The 18,626-nt window shown below is 37.1% G+C and overlaps 1 protein-coding gene and 1 pseudogene across 2 annotated transcripts; both read left to right on the top strand.

Annotated features, from left to right (window-relative positions):
- Positions 1–12,289: 12,289 nt before the first annotated feature.
- Positions 12,290–14,344, top strand: LOC143575076 (protein LSD1-like). The gene is made up of 6 exons (XM_077059532.1): positions 12,290–12,426; positions 12,590–12,747; positions 13,088–13,201; positions 13,746–13,859; positions 13,939–14,048; positions 14,164–14,344. Exons 2-6 carry the CDS (start codon positions 12,687–12,689, stop codon positions 14,200–14,202), a joined length of 438 nt encoding a protein of 145 aa, XP_076915647.1. The 5' UTR covers positions 12,290–12,426; positions 12,590–12,686; the 3' UTR covers positions 14,203–14,344.
- Positions 14,345–17,281: 2,937 nt separating this feature from the next.
- LOC143575064 (late embryogenesis abundant protein 18 pseudogene) lies at positions 17,282–18,289 on the top strand (annotated as a pseudogene). Its single transcript, XR_013142708.1, has 2 exons — positions 17,282–17,396; positions 17,930–18,289. The product of XR_013142708.1 is annotated as a late embryogenesis abundant protein 18 pseudogene (transcript).
- The last annotated feature ends 337 nt before the right edge of the window (positions 18,290–18,626 follow it).

Genomic DNA, 18,626 nt, shown 5'->3' with positions numbered 1-18,626 from the left:
ACATCTGACCCGATCCGACCCGACCCAGGTACCCGTTTCCCTTATCCGATCTCTTTCTTTTATGATTTAATGTTTATTTATACTTATACTTTATTTTTAATAATATATTTTCCTTCCCACCGTCCCGTCCCTCTTCTCTCTTTCCGCCTTCTTTTCTCTCTTGTCGCCGTCCCGCCCTTAAGCCTTGAACCCCTTCTCTTATTTTTGTCCTTTGTTTCTTCCCGCCTAAGGTTGTCTGCGCAGCTCCACGCGCCAGACTCCTTACAAGGAAGCCTGCGCGAAGACCAGTTGTTCCTGCGATACGCGAGGCGAACTGTTCCCGCAGCGCGTTAAGAATTGTAGTTCTTCTCGCAGCGCGCTAAGAACGGTAGTTCTTCCCGCGACGCGCTAAGAATTGTAGTTCTTCTCGCAGCGCGCTAAGAATGGTAATTCTTCCTGCGGCGCGCTAAGGATAATAGTTCTTCCCGCGGCGCGCTAAGGTTTGTTCTGTCAGCCTTCGCCCCCGCGCGTGCGCTCGAGCCTTCTCGCGCTAAACCCTTTGAGTTTCCTTCTGTTTAATCTAGCCGTTTGCTTTTATGTTGTCTTAACTTCTGTGCTGTTGACCTAACCTGCCTTATGTCTGAAAAGTTACTTTCGGCGCAGCATGCGCACCAACCCCATTGGTTGACAGAAAAAGTGACTGACATTATCTTTTGAGATCTGCTTTTTCCATGCTTGACCAGTACCTTTATCTGAACCGCCCATGCTTTTACTGTTACCTGTCAGCTTTTCCCTTGTCCCCTGCAGCTGCCATATCTTTCCATATCTTTTGCTTTTGTTTTCTTATGCTTTTTGATATCTTTTGCTTTTGGAATCTTTTACTTTTTGGAGATCTTTTCCCCTTTTCTAGGGATTGTGTTCCCTAGGGTTTCCCTATAAATAATAATGTTATTTTCTTAACACATCACACACAAACACTTAATTTAACCTCCTCCTTGCTCTCTCTGCCGCCTCCCTCTCTGCCTCCGTCTTCCTCTCTGTTCTGCCCTGCTTTTCCGGTAATATATATATTATATATAATAATTTACTTATTAATTATGCTAACTTATAATCAAGACTTAAATCAAATCATTAAAACAATAATCTTATTTATAGGTTAACTTGTGCTTGTTTAAAGTTGGTTCTTGCTTTATCTTTCACCGCACCGTTTATCAAGTGAGTAATCTCGTACCTAATCCCTTTTTATTTTTAATGTTTTGGGATGTTCATGTGTTCATACAAACTTAGAGTCTTAAACTTGTTTATGAACTTTAGTCGCGCAGTATCCCATGTGTTGAGGACGTAGACTTGGCTGTTTATTTGTATGTGCGGATCATTAACCGTCTTGTCGGTCTATTCCGCAGTTTTCATGGTACCATTAGATGAACACGGGAGAACAATCGTTTATGATTTCTCTTTTGTTTACACTTGCACAGTTTTCTTGTTTTATGCTCAATTGGGAGCACAGATTGACTATGAGCTATGAATCTTAGACTTGATCCCGATCTGATTACACCCTTGTTGAAAACCAGACATACACATGTTGCGCGCAGATTTATTGTTATCTATGTATTGTATTAAACTTGATTTCTCACCAACACGCAAGTGTTTGACGTTTTATTTTAACACATGTTCAGGTTTGCTGTAGCTACATTTGGAGCTCGTGGACACGTAGGACGTTTTTACTTTTGGACCTAGATTAAAATGTATCAAGACAAGTTATTGTTGTTCGAATATTTTGCCTTATAATATATTGAATTATGTTGCTTTATGTTATCTTGTGTTTACGCTGCGCGTGCGCGAATGAATGTATTTATTAAATATTGACACCCAATAGTGTCACGAGTAATGAAACAATATGTGGCGCCCCGATGTATAATCCGCCTTTGGTCGGGGTGTTACAATTTAACCCTTGAACCTATTGAGCGATGTGGCCTGGGAGCTCATCCCCTTACATGGCCTTTGCCATGAAGTTTCTTGCTAGGTTCTCAACTTGATTATAGGATAGTAAAGACAAGTTATGATAAAGACTTCATAATTCATTCAAGAGGTTTTTTGTTTACAAAAAGGAGAGCTATACATCTCTTGAAATACATTTTAAGACTTTGACTAGGCATGGAACCTTTAATTGGTTATGCCGTTCCAGTGTCTTGGAAGCTTTTTGCCGTCTGCATCGGCCAGCTTGTAGGATCCACCCTTGTGAGCTTCAAGGATTGTGTATGGTCCTTCCCACTTTCGGCCAATTTTTCCTTGATTTTCTTTCTTGCTGGCCTCGTTGTTTCGGAGTACAAGATCTCCAGGTCTGAAACGTTCATGTTTTACTCTTGTATTGTAATAAGCTTCCATTTTATGTTTGTACTTAGCCTCTTGTATTGCGGCTTGATCACGAAGTTCTTCAAGGAGTTGCAAATTCAACATGGTCTTATTGTTGTTTGATTCGAGATCCATGTTGAATGTTCTTTGAGTCACAACTCCGACTTCTGCTGGGATTACAGCTTCTGATCCGAACACTAGGCTGTAAGGTGTTCGTTTGTGGCTTGTTTTTTCAGTCGCTCTTATTTCCCATAGAACATTTGGGAGTTCTTCAAGCCAATTGTTGTCGTGTCTTCCCAGCTTTGCTTTGATTCCTTCCACGATGGTTCTATTTGTTCTTTCAACTTGGCCATTGGATTGAGGGTATGCAACTGAGCTGAACACTTGGGTGATTCTGAATTCTTTGCACCATGTGCTAAAAGGCTTCTCAGCAAATTGTTTCTCATTATCCGTGACCAACACTCCTGGCAGCCCATAGAGACAAATGATGCTTTCTCATACAAAGTCGATGACTTGTTTGCCCGTTATTTTTGCAAGTGGTTTGACTCCGGGCCACTTGGTGAAGTAGTCAACGGCTACTAACAGATATTTCTCCCCACCCTTGGCTGGTGGGAATGGACCAACGATATTTATTCCCCACTTATGAAATGGCCAAACCGAGGAGATGGGGACTAGATCGTGTTTAGGGCTTTTGGGAACATGTGCATGAATTTGACAAGCTTCACATTTCTTGAGTTGTTCTGTTGCATCTCGCTGCATCGTGGGCCAGAAGTATCTGAGGTTCATTAATTTTGCAACCACCGTTCTTGGCCCAAAATGAGCTCCACATATCCCCTCGTAAACCTCTTTGATCAGATATTAACTTTGTTCAGGGCCCACACATCTTAGTAGTGGTGCAAGGTAAGCCTTTTTATAAAGGGTTTCCCCTTGCAACACATACTGTCAGGACTTGATTCGAACCCTTTCAGCCTCGGTTTGGTCCAGAGGTAACTCACCATTTTTGAGGAACTTTTCTATGGGAGTCATCCAATTGGGTCCTTCAGTGATTACATCTTGAACCTCCAATTCTTGAATTGAATGAGTTTTTAACACTTCTACCAATACTTTCTTGGTGAGGTGTGCAAATGTGAGGGATGCTAGTTTGCTTAGGGCATCGGCTCTTTTGTTTTGTGACATTGGGACTTGTTTGATGGCGCATTCTTGAAACGTGTTCATCAATTCCTTTGCCTTATCAATATACTTCTTCATGTTGGGCTCTTTTGCTACATAGCTATCATTGACTTGACTTGAAACAAGCAACGAGTCTGTGAAGACTTGTAGCTTTTGGATCTTCATTTCTTTAACAATTTTCAGACCATCGATCAATGCTTCATATTCAGCTTCGTTGTTGGTGGTCTGAAATTCAAGTCGGAGAGCATATGTAAATTCTTACCCTTCGGGGTTGATTAAAATGAGCCTAGCTCCTGACCCTTCAATGTTGGAAGCTCCATCGGTAAAAATTTTCTAGGCTTCAGAGTCAGAAGGTTCGGTGGCAGTTGTATGTGTTTCAGGAACGACTTGCTTCGGGATTTCTACAATGAAATCTGCCAAGACTTGGGCTTTGACAGCTTTTCTTGGGACATAGGTGAAGTTATGTTCGCCTAGTTCCACAGCCCATTTGGCCAATCAGCCTGAATTTTCTGGTTTTTTAAGCACACTCTTGATGGGTTGGTCAGTGACTACTTGTATAGGGCGTGCTTGAAAGTACCTTCGAAGCCTTCTGGCAGTTTGAATTAAGGCCAGAGCAAGTTTTTCCAAATGATGATATTTAATCTCTGCCAGTTTTAACGTTTTACTAAAGAAATAAATGGGTACCTGAACTTTGTTTCGTTCGATGGTTAAGACCGCGCTTAGTGCTTCTTTAGTTACTGAGAGATAGACAGAGATCAGTTATCCCGTTTCGGGGGCTGCAATAGCTGGAAGTGAAGCTAAATGTTGCTTTATTTTGGTTGAAGGCTTCTTCTGTCCACCTGAAATATTTTTTATTGGTGCAACCCTTTAATGTTTTGAAGAAAGGTAGAGATTTCTCAGCGAGCTTGGAGGTAAAACGCTTCAAGGCTGCATGCCTTCCGTTCAAACTTTCCACTTCTTTTTTGCTTTGTGGAGATTTAGTTTCAAGAACAGCCCGGACTTTGTTGAGATTAGCTTTTATGCTTTGTTTCCCCACGATGTGTCCCCAAAACTTGCCTTCTTCGAACCCGAATGAACATTTTCCGGGATTGAGTTTCATGTTGATCTTCCTCAGGTTTTGGAAGATTTCTTGTATGTCATCAAGCATTTGGTGATCGGTCTTTCTTTTGATTACCAGATCATCGACATAAGCTTCCAAGTTTCTGCTAATTTGGTTGGCAAATGCTTTGTCAATCAAACTTTGATAGGTTGCTCCGGCATTTCGTAGGCTAAAAGACATCTTTTAATAACAAAAAATACCCTTTTCCGTGTGGAATGCAGTTTTTTCTTCATCTTCCACTTTCATGAGAATTTGATGATAACCCTTGTAAGTGTCGAGAAAACACTTAAAGGGATGGCCGGTTAAAGAGTCAACCTTGAGGTCCATCTCGGTTAAGGGACAACAATCCTTCGGACATGCCTTGTTCAAGTCTTTGAAGTCGATGCACATCCTCCAAGACTTGTCAGGCTTTCGAACCATGACTGGATTAGCCACCCATGATTGATATTTGACCTCACGTAGGATCCCAGCTAGGACAAACTTTTCAACCTCTTGGCATGCTGCCAAGCTTCTTTCAGGAGCTAGGCTCCGTTTCTTTTGGACAACAGGCTTGACATCGGGAGGTATTTTTAGCTCATGCTCTGCAATGCTTCGAGGGATACCAGTCATGTCTTCCGGACACCAAGCAAAGACATCGCTATAGTGTATCAACAGCTTTTCAAGGTGAGAGAGTTTCTTTGGAAAGGCTTGTGTTTACCCGTACCTTTTGTTCAGGATACTTGGGGTTTATGATCAAGCCTTGTACCTCGTCTTCGTTTTTTGAACTTTCCCCTTCAACCGTGTAAACCTCTTGGGTAGGTTGAAGGGTTGCAATTCCCCTGTCGGTGGGAAACTTTACAGCACCTTGACTAACCGAGACAGCCATGTTGAACGCACATTGTCCTGGCCTTCCTATGATTACATCGTAGTTGGAAGGTATGTTGATAACCACAAAAGTGAGTGGTTTGGTTTTCTTCATCTTTCCTTCACTAAAACAGACATCAAGGGTTAGTTGGCCCAAAGGCTTCAAGGGTATATCGGCGATACCTTTTATAGATGTTACAAAGGGTTGAACCTTGATCGTTCTTCCTTACTTAGTCGGTTAAAGAACCTTTCATACATGATCTTCTGTGTCAATGTGGGCTTTGTTTATGTTGAGTGTTCCCACGTTTGCTTCTACCACCAAAGGGTTTGAGAGTAAGTTACCTTGAGGCGGTGGAAAGCAGACGCACTGAAGCTCCCAAGCCTCCAAGCGTTGTCATTTGTGGGGAACATCTTGGTCTATATTTACCATATTCACTTCTTTGCTTTTTCTTTCGGCCATCTTGTCCTTGACCCCCTTTACCAAATGGGCCAATTCTCCGGACTTAACAGCTTCCTCAATTCTTCTCTTGAGCTGAAAGCAATCGTTTGTGTGGTGACCTTTTTCTTCGTGAAACTCACAGAACTAGGTGGAGCTTTCGTTTTTCTTGCTTTTGGGCAAGGGTCGAGGAGGTCGGAAGCTATGTTTCACTTCTTCGGTGGCAAGGATTTCTTGAGGGGTTTTGGTTAGAGCTGTGAAGTTCACAGTCTTTTCCTTGCTTGGAAGGTTCCGACCTTCAGGCCTTCGTTGATCTGAGCTTCTTGGATGTCTATCATAGGGCATGAAGTTCCGTTTCTTTTGGTTGGGGCTGTTGCCTCGACAACTAGGAGCTCTTTTTCTTTGTTCTTTGGAATCAACGGCCTCTTCGCCTCGGATATGAGCCTTAGCTCGTTCAAGAGCTTCTTCAAGGGTTTTAGGTAGGCACTTGTTAAAGTCCCTTGTGAGGTATTTGGAGGTGATGGCATTCATGAAGCCTGCCACCCTCATTTTTTCGTCAGCCCCCACATATGTCAACCCTTCTTTCTTATTTCTTTCGATGAAATCTCGAAGGCTTTCATCATCTTTTTGTTTTATTTGAAAAATGACCGTGGCATCCTTGACGTACCTCCTTTGTTGTGATAAGTTGGCCAAGAATCTTTTGCTCAGATCATCGAAGCTTCGAACGCTTTGGGCAGGAAGGTCGTTGAAGCATATCCTGGCTGATCCGACAAGTGTTTGCATGAACATTAAATAACATTCGGCGTGGGACCACTTTTCGATTCTGGCAGCACCGGTAACGACTTGGAGGTGGTCCTCGGGATCCTCGGTCCCATCATATGTTTTTATATGAGGTGGCATCTTGATTTTTGTTTGAGAGTCATAATCGGCGATTTGTTGAGATAAACAGGATAAGTTACCGGGCTTGTAAGGTTTTGCAAGGTCTTCTTCTACCCTTTTAGCGAGATTATGACTCGTTGTTCCTTTGTGAGTACCCAGCACTTGGTTGATGAGTTGGGTCCAAGGAAAGTGTGCCATCATTTGAGCCATCATCTAAGGCATGAGGTTAAAGCCTTGAAGGCTTTCAGAAGTTGCTGCTATTTGGTTTGTTCCCATGGGGGTGCTCATTGCTGCACTCTGAGCCAAAAGCAAGATCGTCATGGCCTGCTCCCATGTAGTGGCTGTAGGGGGAACACTTGAAGCTGGTGACTGTCATATTTGGTCGAGAGTGGTCTCGTGCCCAAGGGGTTGTGAAGTAAACAAGGGGAAGGCCGTTGGGCTTGGTCTCCCGTGGGTATACAGAGCTGGGTTAAAAGGTTGGCAGGTTACACTTGGACCAGCTTCTAAATGAGAAGCAGCCGGTCGTGAGTTGGTTAAAGGGGAAGGTGGACGTCTGAGTGACAGTGAGGGCTCCGGATCGTCCTACTCCAGCCTTATTCTTATCCCCTTTTCTCTTTCTTGGCTCACGTGTTGGTTAAGAAGATGTCGTAGTTGCAAAAAATGTCTTGATACCCCTTCCGGTGTCAGGTCGACTTGCTCCGGGATGTTTGAGGTTCCTATGTGAGGAGAAGGAACTCCAGATCGTGAAGGGGTTGGAGTTCGGAAATGTGAAAACTCGAGGAACAAAGGTCCCGTCGGAGTACTTCCCGGAGTAGAAAAAGTCGTGGTTGCGGCCGGAATTTGTTGGCCAGCACTCGGTGTCGCCGTTCTTGACACTTGGTCAGCTTCTTCGGGAGAGTCACCTTTCGACATGATGATTTTGATGAAAATGGAGCTATACTACTGGTCTTTAAGATAAAGTAAGCGGCGTAGCCCCACGGTGGGCGCCAACTTGTTGCTACAACAATTATAAGACCAATGATAGTGAATAGACTGGTTAGGCTAACAGGCTTCAAGGATTCAGGTTAACCTAACGCAGGTCGTGGTGTCCCCCTACGTTTGCAAAACGTAGAGAGAGGTTCGCTAGTTTGTTGTTATTCGTTATAGTTCACCGGAGATCCAAGACCGTAATGTTTAGAACCAGTTTTTGGATGAAGTTCTTGGTGAAGCTATGATGTTTGTGAAGTAAGAAAGAAACAAGCAAAGTGTTAGTTTCTCAAGAAAGAAGAGAAGATTAGAGAGCATATGTTAACTCCCCAATCTGGTGTGTTTGTTATGGCTGAGTTGTATTCTTTTTATAGAGAGAGGAATGCAAGCTTTTTGTCCAATGGATAAACTAATGAACCTCTGGTTTGCTAGAGGGTTGACCATTTATGGGCGGGAAACTTTTGACCTTTGGTTAATGATTATAATAATATTACTTTTTCTGAGCGTGTCCCTTCGTCATAGGGAACAGTGATGTGAACAGTGATTTGACGTGGTACTGTTGCATGTGCTTACTGTTCACGTACTTGTTTACCTAAATTGGGCGGGAAACGAACCTTTTAACCTTCTAACATTTTTAGCGTTAATGTGGGAAAGCCATTTTACTAGACTTTGGGCTACCCTTCATCATACGCGATTGGTTCAAGAGCCTCGGTTGAAACAACGTCAAGGCAAGGACCATGACCAATGGTCCAGTGTTTGAGTATTTTGTGTTAAATGTCAGAAACTGTACGTAGAGATAACATTATGAAGGTCTTTATATTGATGTGAACTGGCGTTGATCTACCTATGTCCTCCAAAAGGAAGGAGCTTTGGGTCACATGGTGTTTGGGCCCCCAAGATTGAATGTGCTTTGTTATAACATACTTACCTTTTAATATCTAGGGCCCACATGTTATCTAATTAGCTTTGTGTAATCTAAAATAGTAATGATTTGTTTTCTAGTCATTATCATATATTTTTTTTATATCATATATACGATGATACAGGGATTCATCTAATTCTCACAATTTGTCTTAACGAAAATCGATCTATAAATACCAGCTTTATAAACTAATCGGTTTTCGTAGATTTTATATGAAAAAAAATATAAACTTAAAAACATGAATTGATAAAGAAAAATAGATGATTACATTTAATAGGTTATGGTTGTTATAAATGATTAGTTATACAAAGTGGTTTTTTTTAAATGACTTTCTTATGTATATATTGCAGCAACTACTGCTTCATACAATTTCTATATAACAAAAAGGGGCGTGGTATCAAGGTGTTTAGTAATACGTTCTTTATCAAGTGATTAAAGGCATCAGTCTATTGTAACTTATGCGTATTTACGAGCAAGTTTAAAGTGTTTAGTTAGAGCACTCGTATCATATCATTTAGACGCATCCCTATTATTTAGCCGAAAAAACATAAATATATCCTTAACATTTATTCATAGCTAAAAAAATTCTTATATCTCATTTTACGAATTTATCATTATTCAGTTAAATAATACTTCTTTAATTTTGTTTACTTTATCCACTTACAAAAATGATATAGGAAATAAACGTAGAAAATAAATAGTAAATCTTGATAACAAATCAATGTAGCTTCCTTAAAATTGTTTATGTTGCTACTTTTTAGGGATCTAATGAGGTGGGTAACTAAGTTTATTTTCAATATTTTCCTATAATTTAGAGACGTGTGTAAATCAAAATGCTAAAATGTTCTTGCTTGTAAATGGAAATACTAAATACAAGATTTTCAGGTTTCATATGCATACTACACAGAATGTTAACATTATTTAGAACATTAATATACACTCTCTTAACTCTATTAGTAATCTACCCATAGTTAAAAAAATGATGAATCATAATACTAACAGAAAAAACATCATATAGACACAAAGAAGTGAGTACTGAGTACCATGAAAAATCATAGAAATATATACGAATGACTAACACTCTAAGACAAAGTAAAGACAAAGGTCTAAAAGTTCTTAACTTTAATTATATATCTTCATTGAAATCCTATTTTCGACCATGTTCTTACGTGTAAGTCTAGCGAATCATACATAGTCCATTAACCTTAGGTCTACCTCTGATTCTCCTCTTCTCTGTAGTACTGAGGGTTTACTTTAACCAACGTTGTTGACTTGATGTCTCCTTTTCATATGCCCAATGCATGCTAAAATGTTTTTTTGGGTATGTTATTGTCTCAAAGTACTAGGGCCGTTTAAACCGCCAGTCGCTCGAACTCGTTCGCCACTCACTCGGAAATTGCTCGGAAAATGCTCGCTCGTTTTTCGCTCGATTGAAAACGAGCCGCTCTGCTTGGTTCAGTTTGTAAACGAGCCAAGCAACGAGCAAAGGTCTGCTCGGTTCGGTTCGATTCGGCTCGAATATTTTTAATTTATTTTATATATAATTATATATGAACAAATATATAAATATATAGACAAAACACATAAATATAAGCTTACAATTATTTTTACCCTTTAAATTTTTTATATTTCGTCAATTTTATAGTTTTATTTTTTCACTTCAAGTTTTTACAATACTAGAAGTTTGTTTACATAATCATTATATCTCACTTCAAACTTATTTTTAATAAAAATTTACAATATATTACACGTTTTTCTAAAACTATTAGTTTATTTATAAAATATATTATTTACAACCTTTAAATTTGTTTCTTATTGAAAATTTTAAAGTGAAAAAGAAATAAATAATACTCGAAATCGCTCGATGTCCGATCGAAAATGCTTGATTCGAATTTGGCTCTTTTCGGTTTTCGCTCGGTTCGAATTTCAGCCGTTCGGTTGTAAACGAGCCAAGCAACGAGCAAGCCTTCGCTCGGTTCGGCAAGGCTCGTGAACAGCTACAAAGTACGTATGTTATTGTCTCAAAGTACAAGTACAAGGACCGACATGTAATATCATAATTGGAAAGTTGTTTTGTGCAAAGTTGCAGTGTAGGGTTACGTGGAAAAATAGTAGCCGGTCAATGTGGCATGATAGGAATGTGTGGTTTATAATGCACTCACACGCATCTAGTATTTTATAAAATTAGTTTTACTAGTTTTTCAAAATAATTCGATAACTTTATTGTTTGGTAATAATGCAAATATTTGAATATTTGATATCCACAAAATACATTAGCATATTTATTTGGAGACATAAATAATCATATAGTATGAAAAAAGTGAAATGTATGCTAATGCATATATACTTAATAAAAAGACATATTTATGCTTTTCTAAAATTGTTTTGTAAAATACACATCCAAAATAATGCACCAACACTGAAAAGTGTTGATCATTAGGTCGTTGACGCAAGAATCCTCATATGGTTGATCATGCATGTGATGAATAATGTGCTTTATGATCTTGGTAGAACGGTAGGTAGACAATCCAATAAGTAGATAAGGGCCGGTTCAACCTTTGAAGGCTTTGAAGGATCAAAACGGATAATAAAATTAGGATTTTAATTTAATTTTTATTTTTATAGATGATTATTTTGCTTATTTATACTATGATTAATGCATATAAAATTTGGAAAGTGGAGCCTAAACCTTGCTTTATTTCACTTCTCTTGAGCCTGTCTTTAATTGTTATCTAATTAGCTATTGAGTTTCTCACTAGTAGAATACCGGTGGCCTCTTGGCTTAGTGACATTATATGCCCAACTCCCACTTCCCTTCAGTTGCCCTTAGTTGTTATTTCATTAACTATTGAGTTTCTCACTGGTGGAATACCGGTGGCCTCTTGGCTTAGTGATATTATGTATCCATCTAAATCAAATGGTGTAAATTCAAGCCTTACAACATAATATTAGGGGGGTGGTTGGCCTAGGTTTTTTAATCAAGCTTATAGCTTTTTTAGCTTTTTTTTCACAAATAAGCTTAACTTGGTGTTTGGCTTACCTTTTTAAGCTTATGCTTATTAGCTTATATAAGCTCATTTGAAGAAGCTTATATGAAGATGATTTTTTAGCTTATTTGATAGAAGCTTATTTGTTTAAGAGTGTAAATTACTCATTTGTCCTTAAATGATAGTGGATTAGTAATAATTACTCAAACAAATTAAAGAATGTTGGATTTAACAACTTATTAAGACACATAATTAACTTGTAGAATATAAGCTAATCCAAACACTTAAAAATAGCTTATCAAATAATACAAAATAGCTATAAGCTAAATTTATATATAAGCATAAGCTTGAAAATAAAAGCTAGGCCAAACACCCCCTAAGTGGATTTTAAGGCTTTGTGTTTGTCAATTAAATAAACTATATATGAGGAATAACAACTTTTTAAATAGCTGCTATTTCCCTTCTCTCACAACCCCCCCCCCCCCCCCCCTCTTTCCGCCCACCCACAAATAGCAACCCACCAACCTCCCTCCGTCACATCTGCAACCTCTCCTTTAGTATCCCTTTCTCTTTCACGTCTGGTCACCAAAATAGTCTATTGAACCTACATTATTATATTCATTTATATAGAATTTTCTTGGGACCTTGTTCAAAAGTTTTATTCAACGTGGAAGAGCCAAGTTGGACTTGGTGGGTGATGCCCCCCTTTTTATTACCCCCAAATTTGATCCAACTCAACCAACCAACCAACCCTGTCTCTCTCTCTCTCACTCATCTTTAAACACTAGCAAAGGTATATGCTTGTCCCATCCCACTCCAATAATAATTCAACTCGTACTTACTTCTTCATATAATAAAAATGTGCCTCTAAAATCCATCCATTCATTTTATGTCTCAAATCTTCATGTGGGTGCTTCAACTTGTTCCATTTGCTCTTTTTCTTTATTTTTAAACAGGTTAAAGATGAGGGCAGAAGGTTAAAGGTTGTACTCCAACCTTCAAAAGCAGTATATTTTGACTTTTGAAGTTTGACTTTTGTTGACTAGATTTACAATGCCAGTTCCTCTAGCTCCATATCCTACTCCTCCAGTACCATTTACACCCCCTGCAACTGGTAATTTAGACTTGTTTTAATCTTTATTTATCTAATTTATTGATTTAAAAAAGAGTGTGAGTAAATATTCATTGTAATTGGATAGATTGAAGTATCGAACTGTAGTTGACTCAAAGTCAAACTTATCTATTTTCAAATGCAGAATTTATATTGATATCTATGTTTTTATGCTTCATAATGATCAGGCCAGAAAAGTTTTTTTTTTTTAATAATAAAAGAGCATAGATATTATTTTTCTGTAATCTGATATAATTCTTGCAGATAATTATAAACTAATGATGTTGACTTTTGAGAAAAGTCAATGGTATAAACAGAGTACTCTGTTTTTTTCCTTGAACAGGTTCTGAAAGCCAATTAGTATGTTCCGGATGCCGAAATCTTCTTCTTTATCCGGTCGGAGCAACCTCGGTTTGCTGTGCGGTTTGCAGTTCCATCACCGCGGTTCCTCCTCCAGGTGAGTACAAGATCTTTGCAATTTAAAAAGGGCTTACAGCGCAGCTTATTGCCCATTTACTAAACATTATATATCATTATACTTTACTGTTTATATAAAATGAATTTGATAATATATTATTTCTAATAAAAATTTATATCTTTGATTTTTCCCTTATTTTCATATTAATGAATTTGTATTGTTCTTCAACTTTTATTTGTTTACAATAGTGGTATATCGTGCACGGTAACTTTTTTTTACTAGTGTCACTTTCCGTAAATGTACAGTAAATCTTTGTCACTCGAGTATTAAATATGTATATAACACATTAAAAAATCCTAGTATCAGATATTATATAACACATAAAAGTGTCACGTGACACTTGTATAGTTGCATACTTGCATACCTACCTAGATCTATGCGTGCATGGACCATGTTTGAAGACTATGTGTTATGTACATTAAGTAAACAGTTTAGAAAGTGGATAAGATGTGAAACACATTGTTAAAGTTATTACAATTGAAAACATGTTTGGAAACATGTTTTAAGAATATATGTTTCATAGGTACTGAAATGGCACAGCTGGTATGCGGAGGTTGTCATACTTTACTCATGTATATTCGAGGGGCTGCAAGCGTACAATGTTCGTGTTGTCATACCATCAATTTGGCCTTAGAAGGTACCGGTTCACACGTGAATCCCTATGATCACATGTTAAATATGTTTAAAATGCCATAAACGTTTTAACTTTGGTTTAGGAAATCAAGTAGAACATGTCAATTGTGGAAACTGTAGAATGCTGTTGATGTATCCATATGGTGCTCGCTCTGTGAAATGTGCGGTTTGCCAATTCGTCACGTCTATTGGGGTTAGTAAGAAACCTAAAGCTTCATATTTCTTAATTGTGATCTTATTTAACTTTGCAACTTTAACTAGTAGCATTGACATCATTGTTATTGCAAATTATACTTGTATGATCTCAGGCTTCGACAAGCAATATAGAACAGAAGCTCGCGACATAAAAGTTTGCAACGTACGACCTCTCGTTGGCTACGTCTATAGAGTTCCAAGTTTTCTCTTGCGAGAGATTATTATTGCTATTACCGTTGTTGTCATCTTTGATGTTTTGTAACAAATAAAAAGTTGACCTTTGTGTATACCTAAGTGGTTTTATTGATTAAAGAAACGGAAAATAATTAAAACTAGGGTTTAAGATCCCGTGCTTCGCGACGGGACCGTTAAATCGAACAAAAAACATTAGTAAAAACGCTAAACCATAAGCTCGCTGCAAATCGACGAAGTTAGTCTGTATCAAGTTACGACATCGAAACTAAACAAAAGAAATAAACATTTCAATGCCAGAATACAACAAATTATCATATGTAGAATCAAAAAACCCAGCACGTTACAGCTGTGAACCAACACAAAGTCAAATAGTATAAGCAGTACCAACACAAACTCGTAAACATAAATTAGTAAGCCAAAAAAATATTTTAAAAGCGATGTGTCAAACGTTGAAACGCATATATAACATGCGACAATTATATATTTTTAAATCATGAAAAAGTTTCGATCATTGTAAAGACGAACTATAAAAAATATGAAAGAAAAGTTTTAAAGAATCATTTAACCAACAAACAAAATATGTAAAACCAATACTTTCTCAAGTTTAGTGTTTAAAATTATAGTTTGTTAAATATTTTAATTAGTTGAAATAAATATCATTATTTTTATTTATAGAAATATAGCTAGTGATTTAGTAGTTATAATTAATCAACTAAAAAGTTAAATAGTAAAATGAATAGTGACTTTGTGAGAAGTATGAAATTCACTTTTTAATATATATATTAATAAGAACTAAAACCCGGTAGAAAACGTTGAAAGTCATTCTTTTTTAGATTCGAAATATTAACTACAAACTTTGAAGAGTTCATGTTTCTCAACTATGACATGAGAACTCGTTACCAAACAAAGACTCAAATACTTGATTAACCAACGAGATCATATAAATTACAATTTAAAATATTTTATGGCATAATATACTACTCACTCACGCTGAATCTTTTCAAAGGGTTCATGTTGGAAATTAAATAAAGTAGAATCCCAAATAACAGAATATGAGTAGTGAATAAAATATGGATAAGGATATGGGGAAAGTTTGCATCAAAGAATAATGTGATCTTTCCTTTTTTGGAATAAACTTTAGGTTTGCATATATAAAGTACGAATATTTACCCTACTGGTAACTAGCTAGTATAGGTATAGAAAACTTTTTATAAAAGTAAAGTAATGTTTGAAGGAGCATGTTGCACGTTGACTCGTCATAGGCCCTGTTTTCAATTAGCCATTTAGCTCCCAAAAAGGAATAAAGGGATGTCTAAAGTCTAAACTGTACAAATTAAAGGTGGCAAAATGGTTTGGTTGGATGATGTGTTAAAATGAGTTTTGATCAGGATAAATATAAGTCATGATGAGTTATTCAAGTAAATGTTAAAAAATAAAAGGTCTCAAAAACCCATCAAAATAATAATAATAACTTAAAATATAAATTAAAAACGAAAAAAGTAAAACAACTTAAATGTTTCCAGTTTCGTCCTTGTTCATTAAAAAAAACTCGGTTTTTTCTCGGTTCAGTTTCGGATTTTTCAATTCAATTTTGTTTTTTCTTTTTTGTTTTAGTCATTTTCAGTTTCTGTTCGATTTCGATGTTTTCAGTTTATGTCTGGTTTTGATTTTCTCGGTTTTGTGGGTTTTGTTATGAAATAAAATAGAATGAAGCTTGTTTTAGTCCATTCTAACCCACAAACCAACTCATACTGACCCATAACTTAAAGTCATTAGTATTCTTCCAACCCATCTTAACCTCTTTGAAAAATTATTTTGATCCATCTTTACAACCCATCTAGGTTTGTTTTGTCACCCTTAATACAAAAATTTAAATCAAAGGTTTAGTTATTTTTATTTTTCTCCTTTTAGTATGAAATATAGAAAAATATTACTATGATATGATAAGTTACAAAAGACGCATCAAGTCCAAAAAAAGGGACGAGGTTCGTTTATCACAGCCAACAAAATAATAATTTTAGAATACTAGTGTTGAAGGATGGCTTAACTCGAGTATTCCAATTGATTAAAGAACGATCCCTTTCGCTATTTATTATTTCGTCATAAATCAAGAGGCAACGGGTGATGATGAGTAGAGCATCAATCGGTTTAAAGGGCGGCACCGCCGGCAGGGACAAGAGTATTATTGGTTGATCAAAACTGGTTGCCAATCGAATGCAAGGTATGCTTCAACATTAAGCTTAATAACTTTATAGTAGGGTAGTCGACTGGTAAGTTTTTAGGGTCAGAAAACATTGTTTTATTCCTGTATGAGTGTGACCACTAGTAAAGTGAACAAGATTGAAAATGATGTTTCTTTTCTTTTCTTTTTTATTTAACTAAAACCACATAAAAATGGTTAAGAATAAACGAGCAAAATTTTAAACCTAGTATACTATCAAAGTGGTAAAAATGTAAAATCATTGACAATTAGGCTTTCATTTGATTACAAATTAGTAGATGCATATGCAATAAAAAAATATTATTCGGTAATATTTGCATACATACATATAGATATATATAACATAACATACATACAAAAATACATACATCGGTTCCTAAGGATCTAAGGATCAGTTCCAAACCGGTTTCTGTTCTAAATCCCTAAACTGGTTCGGTTGCATTTCAGTTTATTTACATAAAGAAAGTGATGAAACTGGTATATTTAACTTCTCAACAATGTTTATAAACAAAGAAAAGAAACAAAGCTCAAAACTCAAAAACAATCTCCTGAGTCCTGAGCATCATGATTGAAGCCCAGCAAGAGCTTCCTAAGCCCAAGCCCATTCCTTGTAGATGTCATCTAAGCCCAACAGCAACTGCTTTCCAAGCCCATGCAGATAATATCTAGCAACAAGGTGTGTCAATAGGTACGTGTCATTCATGTAGAACAGTAGTCTTTGCATGGAGACACGTGAGATAGACGCAACACTTTCACCGCCACAAACACCGTCCTTCAAAACCCTTATTTGAGAGAACGTATTCATATATCAGAAACTAAGTCACATAGTAAATTAATATAATAATGCATTCGGTGAAAGAGAAAGTAAGCAATGCAGCCAGTGCTGCCAAAGCTCATGTTGAGTCCTACAAAGCCAACCTAGAAGAAAAGGTCACTTAATTAATTATGCATCCAACACTTTTACCTTACGTATAACGAATCGAGTGTTCATGAATTGTTTTAAAAATATCGTTTATTTTTGTTTATTCAAGAAACAAATGAAGGTGAACATAGTTTACCGGTCGTTTAATTGAATGAAATTAAGAACTCTAACACACGTTTTGTTAGTTAGAAATGTCCATTTATGTTTATGTATTCACGTTTGTTACAAATAGCTATATTTATACAACTATAAACTTGTATATACATACCGACGCGTGAGTATATAACATGTATATGTGTATAGTTGGTTTTGTTTTGTAGTTATATGAATATTCATTTGCATTTGTTAATGTTTGTTCTATTATGTCCGGTTAATGCTTTGTTTTTTTCAATGTTTTAAAAGAACGAATATGAATGAACACAAACATAAACATGCCAGTTTTCTTAAAATTTGTTCGATCACATGTTTTTCAGTTGAAGATAAATAAACAAACACGAACGTAACGTTCAGTTCGTTTACCGGCCTAATGTCATGTTTTCAGGCGGAGAAGGCAACAGCAAGGACGCAAGAAGAGAAAGAGATAGCACACCAGCGGAGGAAAGCGAAGGAAGCCGAAGCCAAGATAAACATGCACATGGAGAAAGCCGAACATGCGGCCGAGAAGCTACATGGGAAACGACATGACCATGTTCTCGGCCCTCATGAACATCATGATACTTTGGCCGGTGGATATCCCCAGACACCTGTTGATACGCTTCGCCAGAAGCCGACGATGTCCGGCCAACAACAGATTTTCGAAGCGGTGGATCCGGTTACTGGAGAAGTTATGGACCCGGCTTATCCTCACCTTCATGGACACAAACATAAAAACCTTCATGGACACAAACATAAAAAGTTTTGATGTGTTTTCTGCTCTTATGTAATGAACTAATGGTAGCCAATAATATATTAACACGTATCCCGAATAATATATAGTGCATTTTTTGTTTACATAAATTGGCGCATTTCTTTGAATAAGACTGGATTTACTAGTGTTCTAAAGATGTAAATCACTTGGATCATTTTATTGTCTATATATCGATATTTATTATTTTTTAACGAATTAAAGAAGTGAAGTTGCAAATTTTTAGAACAAATTTTAGGGACCTAATCGCTAGCGAAGATGACGGGAATGAAGGTGGTTAGATAAAATTTAGTCTTATGTTTAATTGCTTAATTAATTTTTTTAAGCAAAAGGT

The sequence above is a fragment of the Bidens hawaiensis genome, unplaced genomic scaffold (assembly GCF_021521415.1).
Source record: "Bidens hawaiensis isolate Kalapana, Puna unplaced genomic scaffold, B.hawaiensis_p1.1 tig00027291_1, whole genome shotgun sequence".
NCBI classification, from domain to species: domain Eukaryota; kingdom Viridiplantae; phylum Streptophyta; class Magnoliopsida; order Asterales; family Asteraceae; genus Bidens; species Bidens hawaiensis.
The sequence above is the reverse complement of the archived record's forward strand: the minus strand, read 5'-3'. Positions and strand labels throughout refer to the sequence as shown.